The following is a 14,139-nucleotide window of genomic DNA, read 5'->3' on the forward strand; positions in this document are numbered from 1 at the left end:
TGGTCTATCTTAGAAAGCAAAAGTAACAATTTTCAAAGCTATCTTCAACCTGTGTATCTACATTTAAGGGCTCTCTTGAAATCCCAGATCTGTCTGCTTTTGCATTCAGTTAAGAACCCTATCTTTCACACAAAATAGCACTGCATTAGGCACCTATTAGCTTTCTACCCTTTCACACCAATGTGAATTCTAAAATTCTTCCCAGTTTTCTGTGGATTTAAAAACTGCAATCAAATAGCTTCAACGTCCTCCCATAATCAAAAGTCACAGATACATATTGCATTGCATATATCAATGAAAATATAATTTAATATTGTTACGAACATGCCACAATTCTGAGGGGCGGAAGGGTACAACGTAGCCCCCTCCTTTTCGAGAATCGCAAGATCGCTATTAATTCAGGTCAGGGGACCCAGGAAATGAGAGAGAGATGTTTGGAATGTGTCCTGGCCTCCGCGATACAAAGCCACGGATAACAGCCATTGTCTCTTGGAGACGGAATTGTGTATTGAGTACTGTACTATTCATTGAAGCCCTCAGGGAATGACCAGAGTGGGCTGGTTGAGGGATTGCATCATCCCAACCTGATTGACATCTGAGACCCCGTGAGTAAGGATAAAAGAGGGTCTGGGGAACAACCCCTTTAGACGCACCAGGAGAAACACTAGAAATCCCGTGACAGCGTTTAATAGCGACAGCCGGTGGGGGGCTCGTGTGCATCTTTCCCTTGCCTGGGATTGGCGGGCTCGCCACGGAAGAACGGCTTAGCTAAAAGGAAAAGGACACCAACGACATTTCGAAGGATCGACATCATAAAAAAGGAAAATCTGGCAAGTTCCAAAATCTGTCTCTCTTGACTCCAACCAAAGGCTGCAGCCTGAATGAACTAAAGTGACTTTTATATTTCCATCGGACAATACATTATCCCCTAGACAACGATAGAGCTATTCCTTATTATTATTATACCCGTGCTTTTAGATTTAGTATTGACGACGTATATTATCTGTATGTTTGCATTGATATTATTTTTGTGTATTTTTATCAATAAATACTGTTAAAAATAGTACCATCAGACTTCAACAGACCTCTCTATCTTTGCTGGTAAGTGACCCAGTTACGGGGTACATAACAATATGAAAACATTTTATCCCCAACCTCAAGACTATCTTATTTTAAATTATATTTGCTTCAACTTTTACAGTCTCTTCCTTGGAACCTTTATCACTAAATTTCTTGAAATTAATTCAAGTAACATTTACTACCTTCCCCTTATCACTCTAAAAAACACAATTTCAGATGCAATTGACAAGATTTTAGTAGCCTGCTGCCCTGAAACCAGACTAATCAACAGTACAATCCCCTTCAATGTTTGGCAGTATATTCACATTCCATTTTGCTTACCTCCCTTTCCCCTTTCACAAATACTCAAGCTGATTCAAGGTTCCCCCAAGTCTTGTCTTGGAAACAGTCATGGTAGAACAAAATAGTTACTGGTTTCAATCAGAATACAAGTTGTACTTAAACTCCCTTTGCTGCAAATTATTTCAATGCTGGGAATTTAGTTCAAGACCATTCATTCCAATATTCCAATGCTGCAACATTTATTTAGATCTTCTGCCAACAAGATGTATTCTTGGGTGTAGTGGTGCATAGCAGGAAACACTTGACAGTGCTACTGGAATTCCACTGTAGGAAATTAAAGTGGAATTTCAGAGGAGTAACGCTCTTCCTGGATACGGGCAATCATGCCAATTTGTTTGAGTTCAATAAGATATGGACCATTCTAATTGATTCAGTGGAAAATAGAACTAAATTCAGATATAAATTGGCTGATGATTTCAGTATTTTATGATTCACTCTGTTAAGTTTCTATTCATAATTCAAAGTCTCTTAAATGCCATATAATCCATGTTTACTCTTACAGAACATTATGAATCGTATTCCTAAATACTCATCCTGTCATTGCCATGCTTTAATACTGCATAAAATGTAAAGTACTCATTATATTTTAGGCAAAATATCAGTTATGTTCAGCCTCTGACTGAAATACAATAAAGATTTCTTCCCAAATTGAAGAAATTCTTTCCAATGACACAAAACCGTATATGGTTTTTCTGATTTTATGGAAACTAAAGGAGGTTTTGAAGAAACATTTAGCTAGAGGTTCTAGTATGAGCATACCAACTCTTCACTGATGGTTATTTTGAAAATGAAAATGTGAGTGCAATTACATGCCATGAGCGGAAAAGTGGCAAGAAACATTAGAATTTGGCATTGATAGAAGCGGAGCAGGGTGTGTTTAGAAAGACAGCAAGATAATAAATTAGGAAGGATTCAGGGCTGAGATTGCAAAGGTAGGGTTGGGACAAAGATTCTGCATTGCAGTGCAGCATACAAAGGATGACAGCAAGTTTTGACTTTCCTGGCAGGAAACCCAGTCTGGCACTGTGCTGGGAAGTACAGGTTGTCCCACTAATGAGTGCTCTGTAACAATGAGGTCTATTTTTTTTTACTATGCTCTTAAAGAAGCATTGAAAGGAGAATTGAGTCATTCAATTCTTCATGGGCATACCACAAGTGCAAAGGTGACTTATGCTTGGTCAAATCCAATCAGGGAAAAGTTCAATAGAGATGAAGAAAAAGTATCATGTATCTACTTTTCTAGACAACTTTTCTTCTTTATTACTAATATGAAATGCGTATTGAAGAATGAGAGCAGTACACAATTACTGATGACAGAGGTCTATTTAACTCAGGGTAATCTGAGGATGAAAGAAAGGAGGTGATGCTGAGGCTTTGACAGGCATTGATCACACCATACTTGGAGGATTGTGAGCAGTTTTGGCACCCTTTTCTAAGAAAGGAGAGGTTCCAAAGGAAGTTCTTGAGAATGATCCCAGGAATTATCAAGGGCTCATGTATGAGAAGCACTTGATGGTTCTGGGGCTGTATTTGCTGGAGTTTAGAAGAATGCAGGGGGATCTCATTGAAACCTATTGAATACACAGGACAGCAAAGATTTTGCTTCCTTTAATACTTCTGGGGGTCTGTTATGGATTTTAGGCTGCTGATCATGAAAATTAACATGAAATTTCTCTATCACTCACTTATCTTTTTTTTTAAAATCGCCTATATTTGTTACTTCAATTCATAATTCAAGTCAATTAAAATGATGCCTGCAACATAATCTGAAAAATTTTCTATCTTGTTCAGGCATGCATAGGCATGCTTAGCAAGAGGGATGTGGCATGGCAGAACAGGTTTTAGAAAGGCTATAAATTTCCATGAAGGGTTTCGATATTTGAGACAGATGTTTCCCAGAATAACTGATTAAGGAAGGCATTTTTGTTGGTTCACACATCACACAGATCATCAATGACAGGCAATTTGAAGAAGCTCTAGTGGGACCAGAGAAAATCGCATAGAAGGTAATCAAGGATTTTACTGATAATTTTCTTGGCAGCTACAGAGCACCAACTTATGTGCAGCTGCTTGACAACATGCTTCAAGCATACAAGACAATGATGTGCAACATATCACTAAAGATTCATTTTCTGCATTCCCATTTAGACTTCTTCCCTATAAATCTTGGGTTTGTTAATGATGAACATGGTGAAAGGTTTCACCAGGACTTGTGGTCATAGAGAAATGGTATCAGGGCAAATGGAATCCATCAATGCTGGCCATTATTGTTGGATACTTAAGCAAGAAATCTCAGACACCAAGTACAAATAAAAATTATAAACAAACCATTTTTAGCTTAATTGAACTATTGCAAAACCATTATACATGGCAGACCAAATGAATAACTACTTTGGTTCTGTCTTCACTAAGGAGGACATAAATAATCTTCTGGAAATAGTAAGGGACCGAGGGTCTAGTGAGATGGAGGAACTGAGGGAAATACATGTTAGTAGGGAAGTGGTGTAAGATAAATTGAAGGGATTAAAGGCAGATACATCCCCAGGGCCAGATGGTCTGCATCCCAGAGTGCTTAAGGAAGTAGCCCAAGAAATAGTGGATGCATTAGTGATAATTTTTCAAAACTCCTTAGATTCTGGATTAGTTCCTGAGGATTGGAGGGTGGCTAATGTAACCCCACTTTTTAAAAAAGGAGGGAGAGAGAAACTGGGGAATTATAGACCAGTTAGTCTGACATTGGTGGTGGGGAAAATGCTAGAGTCAGTTATCAGAGATGTGATAACAGCACATTTGGAAAGAGGTGAAATCATTGGACAAAGTCAGCATGGATTTGTGAAAGGAAAATCATGTCTGACGAATCTTATAGAATTTTTTGAAGATGTAACTAGTAGAGTGGATAGGGGAGAGCCAGTGGATGTGGTATATTTAGATTTTCAAAAGGCTTTTGACAAGGTCCCACACAGGAGATTAGTGTGCAAACTTAAAGCACACGGTATTGGGGGTATGGTATTGATGTGGATAGAGAATTGGTTGGCAGACAGGAAGCAAAGAGTGGGAGTAAACGGGACCTTTTCAGAATGGCAGGCAGTGACTAGTGGGGTACCGCAAGGCTCAGTGCTGGGACCCCAGTTGTTTACAATATATATTAATGATTTAGACGAGGGAATTAAATGCAGCATCTCCAAGTTTGCGGATGACACGAAGCTGGGCGGCGGTGTTAGCTGTGAGGAGGATGCTAAGAGGATGCAGGGTGACTTGGATAGGTTAGGTGAGTGGGCAAATTCATGGCAGATGCAATTTAATGTGGATAAATATGACGTTTTCCACTTTGGTTGCAAGAACAGGAAAACAGATTATTATCTGAACGGTGGCCGATTAGGAAAAGGGGAGATGCAACGAGACCGGGTTTTATTGTACACCAGTCATTGAAGGTGGGCATGCAGGTACAGCAGGCGGTGAAAAAGGCAAATGGTATGTTGGCATTCATAGCAAAAGGATTTGAGTACAGGAGCAGGGAGGTTCTACTGCAGTTGTACAAGGCCTTAGTGAGATCGCACCTAGAATATTGTGTGCAGTTTTGGTCCCCTAATCTGAGGAAAGACATTCTTGCCATAGAGGGAGTACAGGGAAGATTCACCAGATTGATTCCTGGGATGGCAGACTTTCATATGAAGAAAGACTGGATCGACCAGGCTTATACTCACTAGAATTTAGATGATTGAGGGGGGATCTTATTGAAATGTATAAAATTCTAAAGGGATTGGACAGGCTAGATGCCGGAAGATTGTTTCCGATGTTGGGGAAGACCAGAACGAGGGGTCACAGTTTAAGGATAAAGGGGAAGCCTTTTAGGACCGAGATGAGGAAAAACTTCTTCACACAGAGAGTGGTGAATCTGTGGAATTCTCTGCCACAGGAAACAGTTGAGGCCGGTTCATTAGCTATATTTAAGAGGAAGTTAGATATGGCCCTTGTGGCTAAAGGGATCGGGGGTATGGAGAGAAAGCAGGTACAGGGTTCTGAGTTGGATGATCAGCCATGATCATACTGAATGGCAGTGCAGGCTCGAAGGGCCGAAGGGCCTACTCCTGCACCTATTTTCTATGTTTCTATACAAGTAAACACATTATATTACTCCAAATTTCTATGTGATACAAGTAGTCTGAAATTATATTTCTGTTCAACTACAGTCTATCATAAACAAAAACAAAATTCTGAGGAAGCAAAACTTTTGAAAAAAGAACTGTTGTCCAATCATATTGAAAGGCCTAGATAGAGTGGATGTTTCCTATAATGGGAACAACCTCAGAATAGAAGAACGTCCCTTTATAAAAGAGATAAGGAGGAATTTCTTTAGCCAGAAGATGGTGAAACTGTGGAATTCATTGCCACAGATGGTTAAAGCAGAAATTGATAGGTTCTTGATTAGTAATGACGTCAATGGCTACAGGGCATAAATTAGTCATGATGGAATGGCAGAGCAGACTCAATCGGCGGACTGCCTAATTCTGCTCCTATGCCTTATGGTTTTCTGGTCTAATCAGGTCTATGATATTTTGTTGAGTTTTTTCTATTAATAGTCAGAAAGAGGAGATAAAGCAGCATCAAGAAATGTTGACTGTACAAATTTGATATAGAAAACTCACTCAGTTGTCATAAGGGAAGTTAGTTAGTTGGGAGTGTTTGGTGGTGGCTGGATGTGTCAAAGAACAATAACTATGGATAAATGATGACTTACACTTACCTGCTGCTGCTGATATCGTGAAATAGGGGGTTGCCACTGTTCAACTGAGTCAATGATTATCCCATTCAATGCATCAGCTGAGGGAGGTGGTGGTACTGGTGGCGGCATGGATGCTTCCTGGTAAATGTGACTTCCTGTTGGATAAGAATATGGTGTCTCCTCCGGGATAAAAATGGGTCTCTTTGAAATCTGTGAAGTTGTTGACTCTAGGTCAGCCAACAGAGCATCTAAGAGAAAAGAAAGGATAATTATGTTAGTGAGACTTAACTGTTAATCAAAAACAAATTACATTACAAAGTTGAGCAAAATAAAAAACAACCCCTTCCTTTTAATTATACTAACTCTCTGCAAAGCTAACTGCAGTCCTTCTCTCCCTAGTAGCTTTAAAATATTATTCAATATTTAACATTTATCTATTCCCTTTATAAGATGTTATGAATCCTACTTCTACCACGCATCTTAAAAAGCACCAACATTATAACAAAATACTGCATGAAATAAAATTAGAAAATACTGAGTTAATTTATTAAACCCATCATTTTAATTTAATTTCCTGATATAAAACTTCTCTTATTATTAAATCTCCCCATCCTAGTTAGAATCTTAGTGAACATCCTTTCAATGACCTTAAATGCTTTCTAAAAAAAAGGCACACAAAAAAAAACGTAATGGTTCTTCAGTTTCAATGTTGTACTCTTTGCCTTGTTTATAAACCTTAGCGTTGCAGAAGTTTAATTGGTTTCAAAAAACCCTACATTTCTCCATGCCTCTAATCCTTTCAGCAAATAAATATTTTCATTTAAACAACTGCCACACATTTTTATTTATGCAAAAGTTGGGCTTTGCTGGTGACACCACGCCTGAGAACATTGAATAATTAGACTTTCGAAAGTATGCTATTCATCAGAACAGAAATTCAGCAGTTCACTAAAAATGTTTTGTATCACCTAAGCAGAACTTATTGAAGCCTTCAGCAAACAATTAACACCCTATTATTATCTCATGCTTATGTGAGAATCTAAAGCAAAATACGAGCTCAATATAACAACAAAATCTTCAAGGAAAATCTATCCACAATATGAATATCAATAATTGCATCATGGCCATCACAAGACTGAAGATTCTTGCCCTTTCCTGTGTCATAATACACAGAGAACTGCTTCAATCAATCTCCTTATATTCATTAATTTTGTCCTCATAATTATGTTAGTCTCAAGGCATAAGAAACAAACATAAAGAACTCAATCATCATTATGACCTAATTAATTCAGCCCAATGTGAAAAAAACTGTGCTATTATGTAGGTCAACAATTAATATATTCCTTAGACCCAGCCTTTCTCAACCCTTTTAGCCTGGAGGAACCCTGGAAATAATTTTTAGGTCTCAAGAAACCACTGTGTAAAAACTATTATATCTACAGCTCATGGTACGTTAGTGTGATCGGTAAGTTGTAGTATAATAATACAAAAATAATTGTAAATGCTCTTTTGAGTAGAGAATGAATTTTTAGCCTACCTTTCTTGGGGGGAAAAGCAGGTAGTTAAGCTTAGCTTGCCTTTCTTGAAATTAATCTTTCTTTCCCCTTAATAAATTTTTAAAACGCACAAGGCATTTCTGTTAAATAACTGGCTCATGCCAAAATGGAATTTAATTTTTCTAAAGGTAGGCTTGGTAGATTTAATTCAAATAAAGATTGTAAATTGATTTTAATTAATGCTATTCATAACATGAAAATTTATTTACAATTTTGAATAGTAAAGCTACTAAGGACCATAAGTCAAAGCAATATGAATAAAATTACAGCCCAAAACACAATTTTTTGCAAGACTTACTAAGTGACATGATCAGGCTCAAATATAGGCCTAGCATGTGAAACCTGTGCTTGTGCTTTACTGCACAAATACTCAATTTCGGGTCAAACTAGAGATAAGCACAGACTGATTTCACCTTCAACTGAAATAAGACGATTTCTAGCCTTGCTCTTGATGCTTGTTAAACACATGTAAGAGGTTGAAAACTGCAGCAAAAATGATGAGATACCCTTCTTTCACAGAAATCTAGAACTCGTCTAGAGGCAGGTCAGCAAATTTCACCTTGAGCGCACAATCAGATTGCAGCTCACAAAGTTCTTCCTCTTCTCTCAAAGTCAAGTTCTCAGAATCAGCGGAAGATTCAGAGAAAGGGTCCCTTCACCCAATCATACACTTGTGTTGAAAGGGAGGAAAAATACTGTTCAATTTTGTTTTGTAGTTCCCTCAGGTGGTTTGCAATAAGACTCAAGACTTCCTGATATCCTTCCTCACTCTCAAGGCCAAGCAAAAGTGGAAACACCTCAAGATTTCCTTTAGCAACAGGGTTTTTCCAAAGATTCAGTTTCCTTTTAAATTCAAGAATCTAGTCGCTTGAAGTCAAAACATTTTCACCAGGGCCTTGCAGAGACTTGTTCAACTGGTTCATTTCATGAAAAATGTCTGCTAAGTAGGCTAGTTTCTGCAGCCATTCTTTATCTTCAAAGAATGGCAAAATCTGGCCTACTATTTCCTTGAAAGTATGAATTTTGAATCTTTGTGGGCGGAGTTAAGTATCTGCAAGGGTAAAAAAAAAATTCTGGGAATCATATATAGCCCTCCAAATTGTAGCCAAGATGTGGGGTTGAGATTGCAAAGGGAGCTGGAAAAGGCATGTAATAAGGGTAATGACACCATTGGAGGGCTTCAATATGCAAGAGGATTGGAAAAATCAGGTTGTTGTCAGATCGCAAGAGAGGGAGTTTGTTGAATGCCTACAAGATGGCTTCATAGAACAGCTTGTTCTTGAGCCTACTCAGGGAAAAGCTATCTCAGATCGGGTGTTCTGTAATAACACAGATCTTATTAGGGAGCTTAATATAAAGGAATCCTTAGGAGAAAGTGATCATAATATGATTTAATTCATACTGCAATTTGAGAGGGAGAAGCATATCTCACATGTATCAGTATCACAATGGAATAAATGGAATTATAGAGGTATGAGAGAGGAGCTTCTCCAGGTGGATTGGAGGAGGATACTGGTGGGGATGACAGCAGAGCAGAGATGGCTAAAGTTTCTGGGAATAGCTCACAAGGCATAGGATAGATTTGTCCTACAGAAGAAGTTCTCAAATGGCAGGAGGAGGCAACCATGGCTGACAAGGGAAGTTAAGGACTGCATAAAAGCCAAGGAAAGGGCATATAAGGCAGAAAAAGTGAATGGGAAGTTGGACGATTGGGAAGCTCTTAAAATCCAACAAAAGGCAACTAAAAAAGCTGTAAGAAGGGAAAAGATGTAATATGAGGGCAAAACAGCAGGATACTATAAATTTTTCAGTTATATAAAAAGTAAAAGTGAGGTCAGAGTTGATATTGAACCACCGGAAAATGATGCTGGTGAGATACAGATTAACTTAATAAGCACTTTGCATCAGTTTACACTGTGCAAGGCACTAGCAGTGTGCCAGAGGTCTGTGAGTGTCAGGGAGCTGAAGTGAATGATTGCTATTACAAAGGAACAAGTGCTAGGTAAACTCAAAAGTTTTAAGCTGGATGTCACCTGGGCCAGATGGACTACATCCCAGAGTCCTGAGAGAGGTTGCTGAGGAGATAACAGAGGCATTGGTAATGATCTTTCACGAATCACTTGATTCTGGCATAGTCCTGGAGGACTGGAAAATTGTAAATGTCACTCCATTCTTTAAGAAGGGAGGAAGGCAAAAGAAAGAAAATTATAGGCTAGTTAGCCTAACCTCAGTGGTTGGAAAAGTGGTGGAGTTTATTATTAAGATGAAGTTTCAGGGTACTTGGAGACTAATGATAAAGCAAGTCAAAGTATGGTTTCTATAAAGGGGAATCTTGCCTGACAAATCTGTTAGAGCGCTTCAAGGAAATAGCAAGCAGGTATTGGCACCACTACTTTTCACATTGTTTGTCAGTGACTTGGGTAATGGAATTGATGGCTTGGTGGCAAAGTTTGTGGATGATATGAAGATAGATGGAGAGGTAGGTAGTGCTGAGGAATCAATGCAATTGCAGCAAGACTTAGACAAATTGGAAGAATGGGCAAAAATGTGGCAGATGGAATACAGTGTTGGAAAATTTATGATAATGCAGTTTGGTAAAAGGAATAATAGTGCAGACTATATCTAAATGGGGAGAAGGTTCAAACGTCAGAGGTGCAGAGGGACTTTGGAGTCCTAATGCAAGACTCCCAGAAGGTTAATTTGCAGGTAAAGAAGGCAAAAGCAATGTTGGCATTTATTTCAAGGGGAATAGAATATAAAAGCCAGGAGATAGCGCTGAGGCTTTATAAGACACTGGTCAGGTCGCACCTGGAGTATTGTCAACAGCTTTGGGCTTCTTATCTCAGAAAGGATGTGTTGTCATTGGAGAGCATCCAGAGGAGATTCATGAGAATGATTCCAGGAATGAAGGGGTTAACACACATGGAGCATTTGGTAGCTTTGGGCCTGTACTCACTCAAATTTAAAAGAATGTGAGGGGGATCTCACTGACACCTACTGAATGTTTAAAGGACTAGATAGGGTGGATGTGGAGAAGATGTTTCCTTATGGTGGGAGCATCCAGAACTAGAGGACACAGCCTCAAAATTGAGGGACGGCATCTTAGAATAGAGGCACGGATGAATTTTTTTAGCCTAAGAGTAGTGAATTTGTAGAATGCTCTGCCACAGACTGCAGTGGAGGTCATGTCCATGGGTATATTTAAGGTGGAAGTTGATAGTTTCCTGATCGGTCAGGACATCAAAGGATATGGTGAGAAGGCAGGTGTATGGGGTTGAGTGGGATCTGGGATCAATCATATTGGAATGGCGGAGCAGACTCGACAGGCTGAATGGCCTAATTCTGTTTCTATGTCTTAAGGTCTGAAGTACTCCTGTAACTCACCTTTCAGCTCAAACACTATATTGAGAACTCTTCCTCCACTAAGCCACCGGATTTCTGTATGTAGCAGGAGATGGGTGTGCTCTTTGCCCAGGTTTTCAGTTTTTTTTAAAAAAAACATTCTTGAGTGAACTGGTCTTTGTTTACTGAAGTTAACTATTTTTATAGCATCACCTAAAACATTTTTTATTTCATCTCCAATAATATTTTCATCAGCACACCTCTATGAAGAAAGCAGTGCGTTTTGAGAGGAACAAAACCTCTCATGCAGTCAACCACTGATGAGGCAACATCAGTACAGATGCAAACACAGTTCCTCCAAGACAGACCTTTTGTTTGCAGATATGAAGACAAAAACATTAAATACATCTTGGCCCTTTCTCGTTTCGGGCAGCTCCTAGCAACAAAGAATTTTTTCTAGAATTTCATCATCATTTATGAATCTTGCAAATGCTACAAAATGATATTTATTGGTGAAATCTGTTGACTCATCAGATAAGACACAAGGCACAATGCAATAGAACAGCTTGGATCACCAGTCCATATCAAACCCTTGATAAGTAGCTTTCAATGTAAAGATGGACTTTTTTTTTTGTGTGTCCATTGTTGCACTAGTGCAGTGAAATGACTCAGAAGATTGTATTTCTTCATCATTAACCTTATCAGAATTGTCAGTAGGCTTAGGGCTAGAATCCTCCTCTTCCCATCTCACACCAACTCTTTAAAAATTGCCAAATTGGACCATCTTTAGAATGAAAATTTCCTTCCAATTTTCTTCTTACACCGGTAGAGTTTGTTCGCTTCCATAAGTCAGACCGTGGAACACAAGAGGAAGCTGGGGGAGGTAATTCGGGAGGGAGAGGATTCATTCAGATGAACACAGTCCTACTGCACACTGCCATACTAGGCTGAGAGACATCTAATGAGATTGCTAACGGGGCTGCTTGGTCACTGCCCACCAATGCGAGCACTAGCATTGTGCTAAGTTCAAAAGATGATGTTCATTTTTTAAAATCACAATCTTGTGGAACCCCAGTTGAGAAACCCTGCCTTAGACATTCCTATAATCCAATAATTTCACTTCATTCACATAATAAGGCATCAGCAAGCTAAGCAAAAGATACAACAAAGAAAGAACTGGACAAAGAGACAAGACAACACTCAGACAATTTAATGAGACCTCTCAAACATGGACAAATGGAATACATTGTTACCTTAGAACTTTGTCAGCTATTGACTGTTTAAAGTAAATGACCTGTTAACATATCAGAGCTATAATAATATGCATAAAGTATAGCCTTCCTGGAACTTACCCCAATGATGGTAACTAATGCTTCATATTTCAATAGCAACCAGTTTTCCCTCTTCCTGATGCCTTACTATTAAATGAAGAGGTTTAAACAATTTCTGAAAATTCTATTTATGTATGGAGTTCATCCAACAAAATGAAAGACGCCCATGAACACGACCTCAATACTTTCTTAAAAATTAGTTTTGCACAACATTTGGGTTAATGTCATTAATGAGTTCAGGATTTAAAATGGAATTAGAAAAACACAGGACAAGTCCAAAACATATGAATTAATGAAGCTTCTCCGTTATTACATCTGTCACAGTAGGGAGATATATCCGAATAAAAATGAGATAGTTTATCCTTAGTCATATGAGCTCTACTGGAAGGAAGTTTTTCAAACTTTTCCCTTACTTTTTAAAGTCAATTTTAAGCCTAACCCTCTGACAGCCCTATTCGGTATTGTTGCAGGAAAAGATAATAAGCTGAAGGCATCTGATTTACATATTTTGGCCTTTAGCTCTCTTACAGCTAGGAGGGTGCTTTTGTTTAAATAGAAAGATGTTTTTCCTCCCACTCATGCTCAATGGTTCTGCGACGTTATGTCATGTTTAGATTTAGAGAAGATTCGTTGTTCAATTTCTGAATCTCGTCAAGACATTCAAACATTGTGGGGACCTTTTCTTAATTATTTTCAAAATCTTCAAGTCGTTGTTTAAACTCAGATGTTGGCTATTATTAATTTTTATTATATGAGAAGGTATTTTACCTTCTTTTTTCCTTAATAAACAGCTTCGGTCTTGGTAGGGGTTAGATTCTTTTTTTGTAATAAATTACCGGTAGTATATTTCAGTATAACTATTGATTAACTTACATGAATATGGGGTAATGTGATTGTTATTATGAACAGATATAATGTAATTGGTAGATTTTTAAAATCTTTTTTGACCTTTTATAGACACTTTCTTGTAATCTGTATTCTTCTATGTAGAAACTAATAAAAATATTGGAAAAGAAAGAAAAACACAGGAAAAAGCTTTGTAAGTTTTCTAAATGCTTTCAGCTAAAATTATGTTGAGACAGAATGTGCTGATATAGAGGAACCAGGGATATCCAAATTAGTTAGATATATTTTTCTGCATCTGTTGGCCCAAATATATTTTGCCTTACAAACTGCTGAAAACACACGCCGATAACTGCAGTAAGAGCAGCAAAGCATCTGTATCCTCAGCGAAAAGTGGGAAGGACCAATAATTTATCTCATTAACAAATGAGATACAAGACTTAAGCAGTACATCGGAACACTAAGTAATGTTAAATGGGGTGAATTTCAATTGAGTCAGCAAGAGCAAAAATCATTTAATCCAAAAGGACTTGAAAACGTTTTTTCCAACATTTTAAATATAACACTTTTTTTAAATTCCAGATAAGGATAGAAATTTAAGAGACTTCACACTTCTAATTCACTTTCTTGGCCATAGGTTATTAAAAGCTATTGGCAATAATCATAACTTTTATTGAATTGAACTGAATTTATTTAAAACTTACATCTGTCCCACAACATGAGGGAGTATAAAACTTGCTGTTATGACTCTCACAATGTACAGGCATGTGAGTTTATATCTAATGGCTTGTAGAAAGAAGCTGTCCTGTAGCTTATTGGTCCTGACTTTACTGCTGTAGTACAGTTTGTCAGACAGAAGCAGCTGAAACAGTTTGTGGTTGGGGTGATTGGTGTCCCTAATAATCTTCCAGGCCTTCTTTAT

The 14,139-nt window shown here is 38.1% G+C and overlaps 1 protein-coding gene across 5 annotated transcripts in view; it reads right to left on the reverse strand.

Moving 5' to 3' along the window:
- LOC140738216 (paxillin-like) overlaps nt 1–14,139 on the reverse strand; it is a 173,800-nt gene that overhangs the window by 42,746 nt on the left and 116,915 nt on the right. For 3 of the 5 annotated variants that reach the window (XM_073065324.1, XM_073065326.1, XM_073065328.1), the window contains exon 2: nt 6,161–6,393. In XM_073065324.1, coding sequence (XP_072921425.1) covers nt 6,161–6,393 — 233 coding nt within the window. Of the gene's footprint in view, nt 1–6,160; nt 6,394–14,139 lie in introns of those variants that run through there. The other 2 variants (XM_073065325.1, XM_073065327.1) reach the window with 2 other exon arrangements.

The sequence above is a fragment of the Hemitrygon akajei genome, chromosome 14 (assembly GCF_048418815.1).
Source record: "Hemitrygon akajei chromosome 14, sHemAka1.3, whole genome shotgun sequence".
NCBI lineage: Eukaryota > Metazoa > Chordata > Chondrichthyes > Myliobatiformes > Dasyatidae > Hemitrygon > Hemitrygon akajei.